The following is a 20168-nucleotide window of genomic DNA, read 5'->3' as shown; positions in this document are numbered from 1 at the left end:
TTAGGACAATAATACCATGATAGAACATAAACAACAACAGCGAGTCAAATTGGACAGTCTTTGGGCACGAAAATCTCAACAACAACAAAGTCTCCACTGAAATAAAATGTCATTTAGCCTACTGTACTGGGCAAAGTAACATTACAATACAAACCATCAACATAATAACTTACTGAGTAGTAACGCGCAACTTATTCTATCAAGCTAACCTTGGTCGAAGTAATCCAAAATACACCCAACGCTAAAGAAGCAAAACAGCAACAAAAGAAAAACTCCCCTCATAATACAGTTATGTACAAATTAGAACAAGCTTACCCAAATTTGCAAGCACAACGTTATCGAAATCAACGTTTTGTCTAATATAAACTAAATGTAGGCTATATTATCCAATAAATGAAAAGATCTTAAGCTAAAATTAGCAAACGAGATGACGACAATTTCAGCGCGTTAGAAATAACTTACATCGATATTACTTTGTTGCTATGATGTTAAAGGCTTACTTTGCAGAAGAGTTTATAGTATATCATATTTGAAAAACTTGTATAGGTATACATAGTGAACTCACCTCGTACTCGGGAAATATATGAATCCGAAATTCAGCTCCACTCTGTGACGCAGTTTGCACGGTTGGCACTGAAATGGACGTATAAAACAGTTACAAGCTCAGCATCCACAATTATTACAGTTATTCGCACAGTTATTTGCAATTGCAAACGTGTAGCCTATCTTGTGTAAAAGGAGCAAGGCAAAGGTGCACTCACCGGTTAAATCACAGTGTAAAGACGGATAAAAATCCAGATGTGTTCGCTGCAGTTTTCAGTTCCAAAAATACTGTTAAGTACTGTTTTCTTTCCTTTGTGGAATAAATACGGTAAAATGCTGTTAAAATTTGTGTATGTCATTTCACCAACCGTAAAAAAACAGTAATGCGCTGCTTTTTAATATAACAGGATTATCCTGTTAAAATTTTGCCGTAAATTAACAGCAATTTTTAACAGTGAACCTGCAGCTCTGAATGAATAATAAAGACACTAGCATTAACTGATCAACAAGCAGACAGAAACTATACAAAAAACATGCTGAACTGAGAAAAATAAGCAATAACTACAAATAAATCAGAGCATCACTTGGGTTTGTTTGTGAACATGTAAAAGACATTGAAAGTGTTTATAATGGCACTCAATGACACCATTAGGACTCAGTTCTATTAGATTCATCTTCTTCTGCTCATGTGGTTTTTGTGTCATTATTTGACTGATTTGTGATGGTTCTTGTTCACAGAGGCATAAAGTTCACTGCAGTTTTCCTGAGATCCAGCTTTTGCTCCTCTGATGGAAGCATAAGTCACTTTATCATCACAGCGAACCTGAATGAACATCACAGTTATTGTTTCAACACACAATTATTACAGCATGATGTTTGAGCTCAATTCATGACACAAATTCAGAAGAAAACACAAACTATCATGTTGAGAGAAGCTGGACAACATCAAGGAAGTGTTTCTCACCTTCTTCTTTTGGTCTTGGTTTTTACTGTACGCAGTGACCTCAGAATAAGTCACATGATCATCTGTCTGCTCCTAAACACCAATGGAAATATGAAAAATTACAGCAATGTCAAATATACACAGATTATTGAAGATGAATCATATTGTTCACTGGCAGTAGATGAATGTAAATGTTGATTGTGTCGTTGGTTCATCATATTTATTCTTATCTGTGAGTTTTAGAGCAGAAACAGTTCAAATACACTAACCTGTCATTATATAATCTGACTAATACGAGTGTCATATTTCAGGATCAGAGCTTATAAACACTAATAACTCATGGATCGACCTACAATACTCACCTCAGAGTCATCAGTTCCTCTTCTGTTATCTGAAACATAACGTCAAGAGAATATTGATGATCAAACACACAATACAGTCTCCAATTAAACTGATTTTAGAAGAATTCTAGTGCTGTAGAATAGAAACATTAAACTCTGTCTGAGAGGAATTCTGTCTAAATTACACGTTTATTTTATCAGATGATTTGGACTTTTTGTCTGTTATATAATATGAGAAAGTGTAAAAACTCACCGTCTCTTTTTCTGCGAATCATCCAGAGAATAAGAGCAGGAAGGAGAACAGCGAATGAAGCGACAACAATCACAATCACTGAGAGAGAGACGATATTACAGTCATATTAATACTGATGTCCACTGAGCTCATTTTCACTACAATGAGTTCATTTAGATCCTGATTCTAGAAAAACTCCAGAGTGTGAAAACAAGCACTGAAATGAGGATGATCTTCATACACACCTAGAGAGGTTGGAGTCAGTGTTGATGCTGTAGTTGATGGTACAACTATTAAAAACACAATCATATTTGAATGCAGGAACACAACATCAAGATATTTCTTATACAAACTGAGATGATTTATTTAACTGATGTAGTCCAGATCAGATCTGAATCAGTGACTCAGTTATTGTGCTGAAGATGTTCACACTAACATGAGATGACTTGTGTTTAATGAATGATCACTATTATTTTAATCTTTTAAGCTCAATTCTATCATTCACATATACGATGATGGAGTATTTATATGCACTCTTTACATTAGCTGTATTTGAAGATGGCTTCCTGTTTGTGTGAATGAGTAGTACATAATTAGTTTTTTTAAGCTCTTTCCCAGTAACTGACGCTATAAACCACTGAAATGATAAAGTCATGAATAAATACCTTGTTGTTCAGTAAATCCAGGTGTTTGTGCAGCTGCTGTCCTCTCAGAGTTTGGAGTATTTAATGTCTTCTGATTCTCTGTACAAATGAAAGGATGGATGAATTAAAGCCAGTGTGAACCAGTGAAGTGAGAGACTGATGATGTGTGACAGTGATCATGTGATCATGAACCTTGTGTAGGAGCTGCTGCTGTAGTTTGGCTTGATTTCTTCTCAGAGTTTGAGCTGCTGACTGGAATCAGAAGATGAATGTTCAGATGTTCATCTGTAGGACATTAACATCATATTTTACAGTAGTAATAGTTGTTTCTCACCTGAATACTTGACAGTGTATCTGACTGAGGTCTGGAGTTGATTTCTGAGAGTAAGCTGACATCTCCACTCTCTGTTGTCATCTTCATTCAGGAGTGTTGTAGTCAGAGTGATGATACAGTGATCTGATGAGAATAATATCTGATATCTGGAGTCTGTCTTCAGATCAACACCAGCCTGATTCACCCACAACAGATGAAGACCCTCAGAACGAACCCAATAATTACAGGAGAATCCAGAATATGAATACAACTGACAGGAGAGAGTCACAGAGCGACCTGGACTGATCTCAGTCTGTGAGGATGATGATGATGATGATGATGATGGAGACACTGAAACTGAACACAAGACACAAATCACAGACTCTTCAATCATCATGTGAGTTTAAAGGGAGAATCTGCCATTTTTAAATTGATCCCATAATCATGAACTCACCATGAAGAACATGCAGATTAACACCTGCATCAGGTTCTTGTTTTCCTCCATCCATATATTGTTGGCAGATGTAAGATCCATAATCTTCTTCTGTGATGTTCTTGATGTTCAGAGAGCAGTCAGACCCCAGACTCAGTCTCTCATGTCTCTCTGTGTTTTTCCTCTTTTCCCCTAAAACAATCAGTTCAACTGCCCCTGAATGTCTGCTGTAGGTCCATGTAGTTGATTTGCAGTCAGAAAGAGCATTATTACAGGACAGACGGACATTTTCACCAGAACTGATGAACACATGTAGATCATCCACTCCACTGGTACCTGAAACACAGTGTTTTACCTTCATTTATTAATATAGATCATAATGATCATTTAAATAAGGTCTCTTTGAATTGGTTTTAATCAATGTGGATGCTGAACAACATCAACATAAAAAGCAGAAGATGCAGATCATACAGTATTTTCTTTCCTTACTGAACACAAACATCACACTCTTCAGAATAAACTATTTTTCTTTATCAGAGAGCTGTTTAAATCATTCTTAATATGAAAATTATTTTTCATCGTCTGAGTGTGACTCAATGTCCAGCAATAATACAATGTATGAAACACGACACAACAAGATTAAACTGAGCATGTTCAAATCAACTCTTTCCAGACTAATTCCACTAAATAGAGAAAATCCAGATTTCTTTACCTGTGAGAAGTGAAGAGAGAATGATCAGTCCCAGCAGACACAGATCACACTGATCAGCCATTTTCTGTTTCTCTCAGTCTTTCTCTTCATTATATAGTTACAGCTCCTCCTTTAATCATCATCAGCTCCTCCTGTGGTTGAGAACATCCTCTGATCTGAACTGAGTGTTTAGTCCTGACACTAAGATACAGCTCTGCATTTCACTGACAGTCACTAAAGTCAAGACAAGAAGTGATCAGAAAGATCTCTGCTGTGAAACTGTGTTTAATGTGAAAAGCTCTGGAACAGAAGTCATCTGTCACACTGTCACCGGTTCAGTGTCCGGTGTCGTTTCAGCTGTATGTGTGTCCCTGCCTGTTGAAACTTTATTATTAAACCCTGTTTTGGATTTTAGTCTTCTTCGTCTTCATGCGTTACAGAAGACCAGATCCATTAAGGAATTTTGCGTTCTGAGCCATGATTTCTTGTTATTTTCATCTTACACTCAGTTTTTTGTCTTACACTCAACTGTCCCTTTGAGGACGAGACCCTGAAGTCGTTGTTCTGGATCGGGGCGAACTTTCACTGTCCTGTTGACCTCCCAGATATCACCGGATTAAACTGGAGAGAAGTTATCATCCGGTGTCTGGAGAGCACCAATCAAAAATCAAACCAAAACCCATAATCAATAACATATTACTAACAATTAATTAATAGTCATGCGCCTCAACAAGTAAAGTCATCACACAATGATATCTTTGCAAATCATTACCTAAAGATGAATTAAAGCAGACAGCAGGAAGTATGTAGCTTTGACCATCATGGTAATTAACATATGATTTTTGCTATTAGTTAATAGAATAAGTAATTAATAAATTAATATAGGTTTTAGCATGCATATATTATAAATATGACTCTTTGTGTGTGTGTGTGTGTGTATGTGTGTGTGTGTGTGTGTGTGTGTGTGTGTGCACCATGCATCATAAAAAGCTTCAAATTTACAGTGTAATGTTTATTTATTCAAATAATGTTTTGCTATGACATGCATTAAATACATATTATATGCAATAAAGTTAATAAAAACCATGCCATTCATTTGTAAGGCCGTGTCACAGGACTGTCAGGCCGGTCGGCCATTTTAAACTGCCATTACTCAGCCTGCTAGCATAAAAACTGTTAACATGCAAGCAAGGAATTTCAGTAACCCTTTTAGACATGTTTTGGATTTAAAACTTTTTCATTATTTTCTGGGATGTTTACCATGACAGGGCCTGACCCTTTAGCTCGCCCTCCTAAAAAATAACATATATAAGCATGCTTAAAATTTTATTTATTTTAATTTCATTTATAGTACATTTTAAACTTATAGTGTTCTATAAGTGGTAACTAAATACATTTTTTAAATACAGATTAAAAAAATACAGAAGTACAGAATTTGTGGTATATTAAGTACAAAATTAGTGCACGAAAATAGAGCACTTTAAGTACACAATAGAAGTGTACTGGTTTTTCACCCGGGTGTATCTCTTTGATCAGGGCATCTATGTATTACTATATGCAAACGCCTAATTTTTCCATTACAGACTTATTTTGAATGTTGTTCAGGAAACAGAGGTACAATCAGTTATCCAGATACAGAAATCACTCAATGTTCACCAGAATAAAATCACTGACAGCCATTTACATTCATATCTCCAACAGGTTCATCTGAGAAATGTTCAAACTTTAAAAGAACAGAGGTACTTTGATTTCAATGTGATGAATTCATTACGCCAGGAGCTGCTGTGCTGCTGTTATTGCTGCTTTAGTAAGACGCCGCTGCATCAACAGACAAACATCAGTGTGACGTCCATAATGACATCAGACATCAAGTTTCCGTTGTAAATGAACACTGAAACTCTGACTCTATTGCGAAGACTCTGAATACATCATATGAATGTTCATGATGTCACCGTTTACACAAATTCATGTTTGGTTTTGTTGTTTACAGGGAGAAAATGAAGGTATCCTTTTCAAAAACTTGGACCTTTAAACCTTTTATTCCAATTTTCATGTAAATGAATGATCAAAACACAAAAACTTTCTACATTTTTAGCTGCAAATGGTGTCGTGTAAACGCTCCACAAAAGTGTGAAAATTCACACCCATCAGTCTAAACTGGGTTCAGAGATGATCTCAGAAGATGTCATTTCCTCTTCTCTCTTTAAGCGTGTTCCTTTAATAAACTAACTGAGCTCTCAGCAGTGACATGTTTCCAGACCTCAACAGAGAGATCACACCTCTGAAAATACCTCTGAAAGCATATCTAAACTATAAAACTAGACTAAAGATCATGCAAACACTTCTGAAAACACTAGAACACAAAGATCTTTCTGAAAATGAAAAGCATGAAATGGTGCAATGTTGTGCAAAAGGCATGAAAACAACTAATATTGTGTGAAACTGAGTGGAGATTATTGAATTATCATAAGATTTGTGAGTGATTCAGAGCACAGCAGAACTCGGTCAGATAAAGGCTTATTAATGAAAGTTCCTGTCAAAAAAATTAATTGTATTAAAAGGGCAGCTATAAAAAAGCCAGTGTTGAGCAGCAAACAGATATTAGAAGCTGCTGGTGTCTCTGGAGTCTCAAGAAGCTCTCCATGCAGGCTGGCAGTTCTTTCTCACTTGTTTTTACTGTAGTCCTCAGTATAAGTGACCTCAGTGTAAGTCTCATCATATATCAGCTCCTGAACATCAATGAAAAATCACCACAGTGTCAAATATACACAAATATACACAGATTATTGAAGATGAATCATATTGTTCACTGGCAGTAGATGAATGTAAATGTTGATTGTGTCGTTGGTTCATCATATTTATTCTTATCTGTGAGTTTTAGAGCAGAAACAGTTCAAATACACTAACCTGTCATTATATAATCTGACTAATATGAGTGTCATATTTCAGGATCAGAGCTTATAAACACTAATAACTCATGGATCGACCTACAATACTCACCTCAGAGTCATCAGTTCCTCTTCTGTTATCTGAAACAGAACGTCAAGAGAATATTGATGATCAAACACACAATACAGTCTCCAATTAAACTGATTTTAGAAGAATTCTAGTGCTGTAGAATAGAAACATTAAACTCTGTCTGAGAGGAATTCTGTCTGAATTACACGTTTATTTCATCAGATGTTTTGGTCTTTTTGTCTGTTATATAATATGAGAAACTGTAAAAACTCACTGTCTCTTTTTCTGCGAATCATCCAGAGAATAAGAGCAGGAAGGAGAACAGCGAATGAAGCGACAACAATCACAATCACTGAGAGAGAGACGATATTACAGTCATATTAATACTGATGTCCACTGAGCTCATTTTCACTACAATGAGTTCATTTAGATCCTGATTCTAGAAAAACTCCAGAGTGTGAAAACAAGCACTGAAATGAGGAGGATCTTCATACACACCTAGAGAGGTTGGAGTCAGTGTTGATGCTGTAGTTGATGGTACAACTATTAAAAACACAATCATATTTGAATGCAGGAACACAACATCAAGACAAAAACTCAAGTGTGAAAACAAGTACTGAAATGAGGATGATCTTCATACACACCTGGATCCAGAGAGTTTGATGTGACATCTGGAATCAGTGCTGTTATTGTAGTTGATGTTACAACTGTTACAAACAAAATCATATTTGAATGCATGAACACAACATCATGATATTTATTTTCCAAACTGAGATGATTTATTTTAACCAAAAAATGAATAGCTAAAAAAAAAAAAAAACATATACTAATATACTAATTTATATAAAATAGGTTTTTTAAAGTTTTTTTTTTTTTTTTTAATGCTTACAATGCCAATATAATACAGTAAAAAAATATCTTATATAAAATTATTTTAATTTTGCTAACTCCATCGATCGCGCAATGTGCTTGTCAGCGTAACGGCAAAATCAAAAGGAAATATTGCTGCAAGCAGCAATTCGGGGCCAAGCCCCAGAAGGGGCAGTAGCGCAATACGGAGCAGGAAGAGCAAAAACAGCAGAAATTGAATGTACATGCAAAACATCTGGTTCAGAAGGACAGGTGGAAATGAAATGAAAATCAATAGAAGTTCAGAGAACGAACACGGAATGAACTAAAATACTTGTATCTCATTGAAGAGGAATAAAGATTAGTACAATGCTTATTTGGATAAAAAAGGAATCAAAATGACTCATTACACACAATTGCATAATGACCACCCAACACGGGATTCGAACCCATAACCTCCAGGTCCAGTGTCCATTGCGCATCTCATTGCACCACTGTGCAGGTGATTGTTGGCACACCTGCCGAAGTTCATTAGTTCATGTGAAAATGAACTCAAAATGAAGAATTTTTTTATAAAACTGCACTGAATGTTATATTTAATAACTACTTTAGATCATTCTGCAGCTCATCATGCTGTAGCGCAATACAGAGCAGGAAGAGGAAAAACAGCAGAAAATGAACAAACATGAAACAGCTGGTTCAGAATTACGGGCGAAAATGAACTCAGAACTTATGTACATAAGCTTAGATGAAAATGAACACAGCATGAAACAAAAAGCATTTATTTCTAATCCAAGAGGCAGTAAAGGAATCAAAACACACTATTTCATAAAACCACTCCACCTGGGATTCGAACCCACTAACTTGGGGTACAGAGCTCTTCAGGCAACTGGCTTTACACATTGAGCTACTTGAGGATGCACATTCAACAATCTGTGGAAGAGAACTTTTAGTGTAAGAAAGAATTTACAAAAAAGCATTACTTAGCATGCTAACCATATTAGCATGCTAAGCTAACTTAATGCTAATGAAGCTCATGGTTAACTTGATAACTGAAGAGCCACATTAAAGAGAATGGCAACTGGCTAGCATGCTAAGCAATTAGCATGCTAAGCTAACTAACATAAGACAACAAACACAAGCAAGGTCACATTCAGAGACAAATATCTCGGGAATGGTAGTGAATATCAAAAATCCGTTCAGTCATTTCTGTGCGGCTCGGTCCAAAGATCATCTGAGCTGATTTTGGACAAAACTGACCAAAATTTGTGGGAGGAGTAACGAAAAAACTGTTTCTGATTTACTTCAATATGGCAGACAGGTACATTTAAGGAAAATGACAAATGACACATTGTCGGAATCGGCATAAGCCAGGGAATAAAATGACATAAAGCAGACAAATTCTGGATAATGTTTTCAAAAGTTATAAGCAATTTTGCAAAAATCATTATATCTGTGGAATACTAGGTGGCGCTGTGCTGAAACTTCTCATGTACCTTCAGGACTCTCTGATGGTCATATCATCACAAAAATTGGTACATATGTCGAATTGTTTAAAAGTTATTGCAATTTATGACAAAATTCAAAATGGCGGACACGTGGTTCATCCGATGTTGACAAATTCGATATCCTCGGATTCGGCATGGCACAGGGAATCTATAGACACCAAGATCTTGATTTTCTAACAAAGTGTTCAAAAGTTATTGGCCAAAATAACCTGTAGGTGGCGCTGTTCCCAAATTTGGCATGGAACCTCAGCTCATGGTCTTGATCAAGTGTACCAATTTTAGTTTTGATTGCTCAAAGTTTGGCCGAGATACAGCCTCTATATCAATTTTGGGTCGACCTCGTTAACTTCGTGACATAACTTTTGAACAAAGATGAATAAAAAAAAATCTGTTCAGTCATTTCTGTGCGGCTCAGACCAAAGATCATCTGATCAAAGATTGCACAAAATTGGACAAATTTTGAAGGAAGAGTAGCGAAAAAACGGAATACTGTACTTTTCAAAATGGCCGCTACTGTAATGGGCAGAGACTTAATGTAAGAAGTTGAATAGCATCAGCATGAAGAGACGAATCAGATGTACTAAATTGTATTTTTCTAGAGCAAATGGATCAAAAGTTATAATCTTTAGAATGTTGAAATTTTGAACTGGTGGTGGCGCTATAGAGTTGGCCCTAGAGACTCCAGAATTGGTCAGATTTCTATTCATGAGCATCTCTACAAGTATGCCACATTTCATCATTCTCATGTTCCATTGATAGGGCTGCCATAGACTCCCATTCGGAAGAATAATAATAAAAGGGAAAACGTACAATTACAATAGGGGCTACAGCCCCTTCGGGGCTTGGCCCCTAAAAATGGCAGTGAAACGTAAATCCGGTGATTGTTCAGAGGCAAAGAAAAAGTTTAAACACTTTGACAAAAACTACCTAAATTTTGGTTTCATTGAAGGTCAAGACGAATCTCGACCAGAATGTGTCTTCTGTGGTGAAAAACTGGCAAACGACAGCATGAAACCAAGCAAAATGAAAATACACCAGGAGACGAAGCATCCAGAGACTATCGGTAAAGATCAGCAATTTTTGGAGAGAAAAAAAGTTTGTAATACAGCTGGATGAAACGACCAAAGTGGCGGGAGAGTCTGTGCTTATTGAATATGTACAGTATGTTGACGGAGATGAGTTGAAACGAGACATTCTTATGTCTACAATTTACCCACAACAACTACAGGTCAAGATGTTTTTTGGCTGTCTATTCTTCCCTCACATCCCACAATCTGCCCTGTGCAAATCTTGTCGCTTGCTGCACGGATGGGGCTGCTGCGATGATGGGTAGAAATAAGGGATTTAACAGCCGTTTGATGGAAAGGCTCCAGACTGTAATCTTCCACTGTATGATACATACATGTTTCGCCAGTAAAAAACTGTCCAGAGAACTTAGTGACACACTGGCAACAGGTGTGAAAGTCGTAAACTTCATTAAAGATTATCTGAACAACTGTGTGAGGATGAAGCACACCAAACTCTACTGCTACACACGGAGGTGCGCTGGCTTTCACGTGGCAAAGTTCTTGTGCGCTTTCTAGAATTACAAGATAAAATCCTGGAATTTCTGCGAAGTCAAAATCACACACTGTCGGAGAAGCTGACTGATTAAAACCGCATATCTTGCTGACATATTCACTCTTTATAATGAGACCAACAAGAGACTGCAGGGTTCGGAGTCAACCATCTTACAGTGCAAAGAAGCAATCGAGGCTTTTATGCTCAAGCTGGAGTACAGGGCCGGAAAAATGTCACAGGGGCATTTACAACAGTTCCCACTGCTGCTTCAACACTGTGGCGGTACCGTGAGTGCATCTCTGCGCACGGAGCTTTGCCGTCACATGACTTTGCTACAGGAGGAATTAAAGTCCTGCTTTGTGGATGTTGACGCATTATTCAAGGAGTTATGGGTTATAGATCCCTTCACATCCAGACTTGAAGATGTAGAATACCTTGGCTGTGAAGATGAGCTCGCTGAACTTCAAACTGATTCACTGTCAGAAAAGTACTTCCGGGAGAATGGATTCAAAAGGCTTTGGATAGTCAGGGGACCTGCTGTCGCAAACTATGCAATTCCAAAAATCATTCTTCCTTTCAGTACCACCTGCCTCTCTGAGACAGCCTTCAGTGCCCTTGTGGCTATAAAAACAAAGTCCCGCAACAGACTGGAGGCGATTTTAGACTGGCGTCACATCTGACATTTCATCCCTAGTTAAAGGCATGTGAGCCCAAGGTGGACACGAGTGTTATGAGTTAGCCTTGTAAAAAATAATGTGTAACTGACAGTAGCTACATCTGTTCATACATACAGCACTCTAATGTTTTTTTATTTATCATAACATTCAGAATTGTACATGCGTGTATGTTCATACACAATAAGATGGAGAGAAACAGCATTTATTTGTGTAAAAATTAGAATATCAACGTTGAAAGGAACAATTCCTGTGTATTCATGTAAAAATGACAATAACTTAAAACGGATTAATTTATATTTATTATACATTTACTGTATTAATGGTACACAAACACACACACATATAATATATATCAGTTATATATCAGTTGAATCAGAAGATGAATGTTCAGATGTTCATCTGGAGGACATTAACATCATATTTTACAGTAGTAATAGTTGTTTCTCACCTGAATACTTGACAGTGTATCTGACTGAGGTCTTGGATTGATTTCTGAGAATAAGCCGACATCTCCACTCTCTGTTGTCATCTTCATTCAGGAGTGTTGTAGTCAGAGTGATGATACAGGGATCTGATGAGAATAATATCTGATATCTGGAGTCTGTCTTCAGATCAACACCAGCCTGATTCACCCACGACAGATGAAGTCGCTCAGAACGGACCAAATTATCACAGGAGAATACAGAACACAACTGACAGGAGAGAGTCACAGAGCGACCTGGACTGATCTCAGTCTGTGAGGATGATGATGATGATGATGATGGAGACACTGAAACTGAACACAAGACACAAATCACAGACTCTTCAATCATCATTGAGTTTAAAGGGAGAATCTGCTCTTTTTAAATTGATCATATAATCATAAACTCACCATGAAGAACATGCAGAAAAACATGAACATCAGTTGCTTGGTATTGTCCATTCACAAATTGTCTGCAGGCAAATAATCCATAATCTTCTTCTGTGATGTTCTTGATGTTCAGAGAGCAGTCAGACCCCAGACTCAGTCTCTCGTGTCTCTCTGTGTCTTTATTCTTTATCCCTTTAGTAATCAGTGCAACTGCTTCCGTATGTCTGAAACTGTAATAGTTCCATGTAGTTGATTTGCAGTCAGAAAGAGCATTATTACAGGGCAGACGAACATTTTCACCAGAACTGATGAACACATGACCATCATCCTCTCCACTGGAACCTGAAACACAGTTGTGGACTAATGGTTAGAGAGACAGACTTCTAACCAAAGGTTGTGGGCTTGAGTCTCAGTACCAGCAGGAAATGTAGGTCAAGTCAAGTCATCTTCATTTTTATAGCGCTTTTTACAATACAGATTGTTTTAAAGCAGCTTCACAGTGACAATATGAAAATTAATGGACAGAGATGGTTTGGTCTTCACAGCAGCTCCAGGAAAATGTTATTATCAAGCTATAGTAAGTTTTAATTTTAATCACTCCTGTTGTAAAAAAAAAAAAAAAAAAAAAAAAAAAATCGTTAAAGGATTAGTTAACTTTTAAATAAAAATTTCCTGATCATTTACTCACCCCCATGTCATCCAAGATGTTCATGTCTTTCTTTCTTCAGTCGAAAAGAAATGAAGGTTTTTGATGAAAACATTCCAGGATTATTCTCCTTATAGTGGACTTCACTGGAGCCCAAATGATTAAAGGTCAAAATTACAGTTTCAGTGCAGCTTCAAAAAGCTTTAAACAATACCAGACGAGGAATAAGGGTCTTATCTAGAGAAACGATTTTCGAAAAAATATGTAAATATATTTGCTTTATATAAACCAATGATCGCCTTCAAAGTGCTTCCGCCAAAACCGCACTTTCGTATTCTTCAAAAAGTATGTCCTACGCCTTCCCTATTCTACTACCAGAACGAACGCAGCACCAGTTCCATTTTTTCCGTAAGTAGAATAGGAAAAGCATAGGACATACAGCGTAAGCTTTTTGAATTTAAAAATCAAGGTAAATTGTACTTAATTTGTCTTCCGGGAAACATGCAAGTATCTTCTGTTGCTTCCGAAGGGCAGTACTAAATGAAAAAAATATATATATTTAAACAAAATAAGAAAAATTTGGACGACTTCATCCTCTTCAAAAGTTTTCACCCCCCGGCTCTTAATGCATCATGTTTCCTTCTGGAGCATCAGTGAATGTTTGAACGTTTTTTTTTTAATAGTTGTGTTTGAGTCCCTCAGTTGTCCTCAGTGTGAAAAGATGAATCTCAAAATCATTCAGTCACTGCTGGAAAGGGTTCAAATATGCAGAAGATGCTGGAAAACTGAAGAACCTGCAGTTCGCTCTGATCGCGCTCTGACAGCGGCAGTGATGTCTAGCACTCATTGGTGTAAGTATATGCGCGAGACATCACTGCCGTTGTCAGAGCGCAGTCAGACCTCACTAACCGAGTATTAAAACATGATATAAATACTGTTCGGTTTCTTGCACAAACCGATCCTTTCGTGTCTTAGGACATCAATGTGTCGTCACGAGCCACAGGGTTTAATTTGGATTTGTCTGTGCTTGTTTTTTGACTCTTATAGAAGGAGTTCCCATTGACGCGCTGTATACGACTGACAGATGGCAATGTTGGAGTTAAAAAATGATAATTTGTGTTCTACTGAAGAAACAAAGTCACCTACATCTTGGATGCGCTGGGAGTAAGCAGATAAACATCACATTTTCATTTTTGGGTGAACTATCCCTTTAAGTGCTGGCTAGGGCTGTTTTACTTCCTTTTTTTAAGAAGAAGAAAAAGAACTTTGAAATATCCATTTTAATGTTCAAATAAGCTGATCTAGTAAAATACTACACATCAAAGAACCACCTGGCTCCAAAAGATCTAATCTCATTGGCTCGATCGTGCAGACCCTTCACTTCTCATCGATGGTTGGTCAGTTTACATGTCAGTCAGAAGCTCTAGTCTCAGTGGGCGGTTCTTGTCGGGAGTGAATGGCAACGTAACTTTTCAGAGTAAGATTTGCTCTCTGCACTGTAGTGTGCAGCAAATCTGCAGCTCCTATAGAAATAGTTTTAATGCACATGAAAACTCAGTGATGGTGGTGCGTACAAGGCATGGTAAAAACGTTCAGGGCTTCACTGAAAACATTCAGGCTCCTAGAGCCGCCCCTGTGGGACACCACCATACTGGCCTACATGTCACGTCACTTTATATATGGTATAAAAGGCTGAATATCTTTCAATTTTGTAAAACTCTAACCATAACCCTAATGAAAACAAAACAGAGATTATTACATTTGGACAGACTAATAATTTTTATCTTGGTCCTCTGGTCTTGTATAACAAAACAGTGGTGAAGAATCTGAGTGTTTTATTTGACAAAGCTTTTAAATCTGATGAGCAAACAAATGCTGTTGTGAAATCCAGCTTTTTCCACTGGAGACTTCTGGATAAAGTCAAGACGTTTCTCTCTTTTAAGGAGCTTGAGAAAGTCATTCATGTCTTTATTTCTTCAAGTCTTGATTATTGTAATTCTCTGTATAGAGGAGTTAGTCAGACAGCATTGTCACGTTTGCAGCTGCTTGATGCTGACAGGGACGTGAAAACAAGAGCATTTTAATTGTTTCTAGATTAATCTCAGGGGTGACGGATCTTCTCTGTAGCTTCATCTAGACTGTGAGATCTTTTACCCTCACATGTTAGAGCGGATCCAACTATATCTAGTGTTAAAAGTCCAGCATAAAAAGCAGATGATTCAAATATCGTCTTTTTTCCTCATGAACACAATCATCACAGTCTCCAGAATAAAGTGTTTGTCTTGATCATGTAGCTGTTGAAATCTCTGAATATGAAGATAATTGTTGATCATCAGATGTTTGAGTGACTCTATGTCCAGTATCAGGAATAATACAGTATGATCTGTATGTATCAATACACAACTCTGAGATCACAACGTGAATGTGTGCAAGAATAAACTGAGCATGTTCAAATCAACTCTTTCCAGACTAATTCCACTAAATGTCTTTAGAGAAAATCCAGATTTCTTTACCTGTGAGAAGTGAAGAGAGAATGATCAGTCCCAGCAGACACAGATCACACTGATCAGCCATTTTCTGTTTCTGTCAGTCTTTCTCTTCATTATATAGTTACAGCTCTTTCTTCAGACAGGAAGGGCTGGTAGAGTCTAAAGAAAGAACTTCCTCTGATCTGAACTGAGTGTAGTTCTGGTATATAGTTGTCATTTAGTGACACGATGTCAATGCATAATGGAGAAGTGTTGATTTGTTCTTCACTGATGTTTAAATGTAATGTACAGTACACTTCTACTGTAATAGGAACAGTCCCTGAAGATCAACTCATGGTTGATGTTCAAGAGCACAATGGTAACAGCTCAGGAAGTTTAACCTACAGTCATTCTGTTTCCACACAGACTTTGACACGACAGCAGCTGTCAAACATGTTCTTCAGCGTGATAAAGTGCATATTGTTAACACATCTGATCTGAGCACAGTTCTTTGCATTACTGCATGCAATTAAAATCTAGAAATAAAATCAATAAATTATTAGTGATAAAATTGGTTTGTTAATGAAATAATATTCATTATCAATGATTGGTGTGGTAGAGCAAGAGGTGTAATGAGAAGTAAAGGAAGAGTGGAACAGAGAGAGGAAGATCATATGAGGAGAGAGGAGGATGTAAAGCAGGAGGACATGAGAAGAGATGAGTATAGTGGAGGAGATTGCTGTAGTGGAAAGAGCAGGATATAGGGACATTTTAGATTCAGCACCCCCCATCATTTTATGTTTGAATATAAACTCATTTTATAAATATCAGTTGTTTTAAAGCAGATAAATCAAGTGTAGCGTCAGTTCTGGCAGGTCACGTCAGTCAAGCTCTCATCAGCTGACTGTCAGGTGACTCACGTCCATATATAAGCATCCGTATATAAGCTCTTCAGTATTATCAGCAGCTATCGAATTTCTCAGTTAATTAAATGGTGAATTCAACAGGTAAAACCACATCATCTCACTATGTGCAATCAGGAATTAGCGAGAGGGATTTGTTCCCCACATGGATTTCACCTCTTGAACACGTGAATTCGCTGGATTAATCATAAGCCGCCTGATTTGGAAGTGACTGAGTTAGCATTGCTTCAATTATGAGTAATAGAGAAACAACGATTCTTATCTGGAAAAAGTTGGTGAGAAGTCCATACAGTTAATGTCTGAATCCCCCAGGCAAAAAGTCAGTCAGAAATCCAAACGATGAAGGTCTTACAAGAATCACACAAAAAAAAAAAATAAATAAAATTATATATACATATATATATATCCACAGTTCGTGTTAAGTCCCCAAAGACAAAAATAGATGTACGTAATCCTTGTGAAACGTTGTCCATCATCAGGAATTCACACAGGTTGATGCATTTGTTGCTGTTCAGAATCACGACACTGACCCAGCATGAATTAAACCATTAAAGGCCCCATGCTGCCATTCGAGCAGACCAAACCATGTGGGACTAGCGTACCACGCTAACCCACTTAGTGGTAGTCACAAACCATGAAGCCCCTTTACAATAGACAATATGTGCAATTACAAAAAAACATCCACAATATTATAGCGAGTAAATACACTATGACATGAACAAAAAAAACACAACTTACTTATATTGGGCGATAAACCTGCTCAACAGAAGTGACTTGAGAGTCAATATCAGGTAGGCCATTCCTACCTCTCCATAGCAGACTCACTCCTTCTCTGACTAAACAACAATTATTCCTCCCTGCCTACAACTCACTAGCGCCCCCTGCATCGTGAGGCAGAAGAACTACCAAAAAACCATGATAACAGTTTCTCAAACTGTTACACCAAACTAATTTTCTTTTTTTTTCTTTTTTTTTTAATATAGATATAGTTGGCCCTATTTTAACAATCTGAGCACATGGTCTAAAGTGCACAGCACAAGTGCACTTAAGGTGTGTCCGAACCCACTTTTGCTAGTTTAAGGACAGGAAAAATGGTTGGTGCCTGGCAAATGGTCTAAAGGGTTGTCCCTATTCTCTTAATGAGTCATGGGAGTGTTTTGGGTGTAACGTGAAATAAACCAACCAGAGTCTAGTCTCCTATTCCCTTCAAAAGCCAGTTGCTCTCACACCATGGTGCATTCGCTATTGCTATTTTCAAAGATGCATTGACACTAAAACTATACAGCAAGTAAACACATTAAAGGAAAGTGAATCATTGCCTAAACATAAAATAATGAGTGTCCAGATAAAGGTCATTTGTTTGTTGTATCTCTGCAATTATGAATATGGAATCATCATCATACATATTATTCAATAATAATAATAAAGTCTGAATGAAGTTTTATAGTGACATTTTCATCTATTCCAGAGTCAAGACTTTCTCACAATATTAAGATGGTTGATATCCATCCTACACTTCTGTTACTAAAATAGTGAATTAATTATAGCAGTTTTGGTGATTTCATATCTGTGATCTCACTGTTCAGGTTTAGAAACATGTTACTCAGAACTCAGTTAGTTTAACCACACAGAGCAGTGATCATCTCTGAACCAGTTTAGACTGAATCATTCTGATGTCACTTCCTCTGTAGTGCTGCACTACATTCAACTCTATATTTCAGTGAACAATAGCAATAGTTAAGCCTGTTTAATGCACTGAATTTTTACCCAGTTTTAATTAAAGTAGCCAAAAAGTTTACAGTTTATAATGTTCATCTGAATTAAATTTTCAAAGAAATGTATCAACAAAAACTTCTGGAAGTATATTTTCAAGAGTCTGTTTGAGTGTCAGTGTTACAGTTAAAGATTTACTATATTCTCATCTTCAGACGCATGTACACCAACTCTGTCACATAATGAATATAGTGGCTGGATCTGACATCAGCTCAATCTGATTGGCTGCTCAGCATATGCAGCTTCCATTGGTCCTTTGTGTCTGAATGGGCAGGGCTTGGATAAAATTAGATGAGCATCAGACTTTGCCTGTATAGACTTTACTGTAGTGTTGTATTGTATTAACACACAGTTTATCTACACTATCTCTGTATCTTTACACTCAAACAATCTAAGTTGGTGAAATTATTTTAAGTCAATATTTAAAAGTTTTTTTAAAAATAATTGCACTCACAAGCCTAAACCAATAACTTTGCTCTTGTAACCCGGCACTGAGAGAAGGTGAAGTGTGTTAAAGTCATTAGTTTATCAAAGTGGATTTCTGGGGTGGGGTGAGGTTAATAAAAAAAAGTTTTGCTGAATGGAAATAGGAGAAATGGTGTAAAAAGTCCACACATTGCATTTAAATGAACGCACATTTTGATTGGTGATGACAGTCATACGTCATGACGACAGACATAACACGACACTGTCATTATTTTTACACCAGCTAGAGGGCGCATGACTTAAAAACGTAAATATAGGTTATAAGGTGCTTGAAAAATGACCTATAGTAAAACATTGCCATGTAAGTTAATAAACTAGTATTTAAACACCCGGTTTCACAAACAAGGCTTAAGTTAGTCCCAGTTTGAGCTGTTTAAACTGAAATCATATCTTAAAATATGTCAGAGTCATTGTTTTGTCTCAAGATTCACACCAGTAATGTTTTTTAAGGCTTGTTTATAAAGGCTACTTAAATGTCCTAATTGAACTCAGACCTAATCATGTTTTTGTTTGTTTCTTCTATTATTTATGTGATCCAAAACTCCCTAAACTGCAGCGCTCCATATCTCTCTGTTCAAATCCTCCTTCACCCGCTCTCCCCGAAAGCAGCTGTCATTTGCTGACGGAAGACATGTCGACCGCAAACGCCTGAAGAGTTACGGTAACATGAAGACAGCTTTGTTGGACGTGTTGATGACGACACAACCGGTTTAAAAGGGTTAACACCATGATTTCAGTGCACAATCGACCAACCGGCCCTGTTTCCCTGGTCAGGTGATCAGGAGAGTCCTCTGAAGTTCCAGCTGTAAACCATATTGAGGAAAGTGAGAGGGTCTGGGATCAGCTCATGTCCATCTCCAGAGGACAGTTCAGAGACGAGTGGATACCTTTCAGTAACAAAACGTCTCAGGTTACAGATGTAACCCTGGTTCCCTGAGTAGGGAACGAGACGCTGCGTGGCAACGCATTGGGAACCTTCTGCGTGATGTCATCACTGAAGCACTCATGTATCTAACCAATCGCGTAGCGAGACGTCAGAGATGGGTGACGTCACGGACCAGGAAACTATAAAGCATACCCAGATGCAGAGAACGCTAGCTTTTGGGATAAGTCTGAAGCAAGCACTCGCAAGTATGCAGGGGGTACGGCAAGAGACGCAGCGTCTCGTTCCCTACTCAGGGAACCAGGGTTACATCTGTAACCTGAGACGTTCCCTTTCGTGGGAACTGTCGACGCTGCGTGGCAACGCATTGGGAACGCAATCCCAACTGTGCCGTAGCTTCAAATACTTGCCAATGTTAGTGACAAAATAGAAGACCCCAGAGAGGAG

The 20168-nt window shown here is 37.5% G+C and overlaps 1 protein-coding gene across 1 annotated transcript; it reads right to left on the bottom strand.

Moving 5' to 3' along the window:
• Window positions 1–2887: 2887 nt before the first annotated feature.
• Window positions 2888–4222, bottom strand: LOC137002753 (uncharacterized). The gene is made up of 4 exons (XM_067362609.1): window positions 4162–4222; window positions 3471–3785; window positions 3038–3367; window positions 2888–2955 (listed from the first exon to the last, which is right to left on the bottom strand). The coding sequence occupies exons 1-4, from the start codon at window positions 4220–4222 to the stop codon at window positions 2888–2890; spliced, it is 774 nt and encodes a 257-aa protein (XP_067218710.1).
• Between the last annotated feature and the right edge of the window lie 15946 nt (window positions 4223–20168).

Source organism: Chanodichthys erythropterus, chromosome 3 (assembly GCF_024489055.1).
Source record: "Chanodichthys erythropterus isolate Z2021 chromosome 3, ASM2448905v1, whole genome shotgun sequence".
Classification (NCBI taxonomy): domain Eukaryota; kingdom Metazoa; phylum Chordata; class Actinopteri; order Cypriniformes; family Xenocyprididae; genus Chanodichthys; species Chanodichthys erythropterus.
This window is presented reverse-complemented; position numbering and strand designations above follow the sequence as displayed.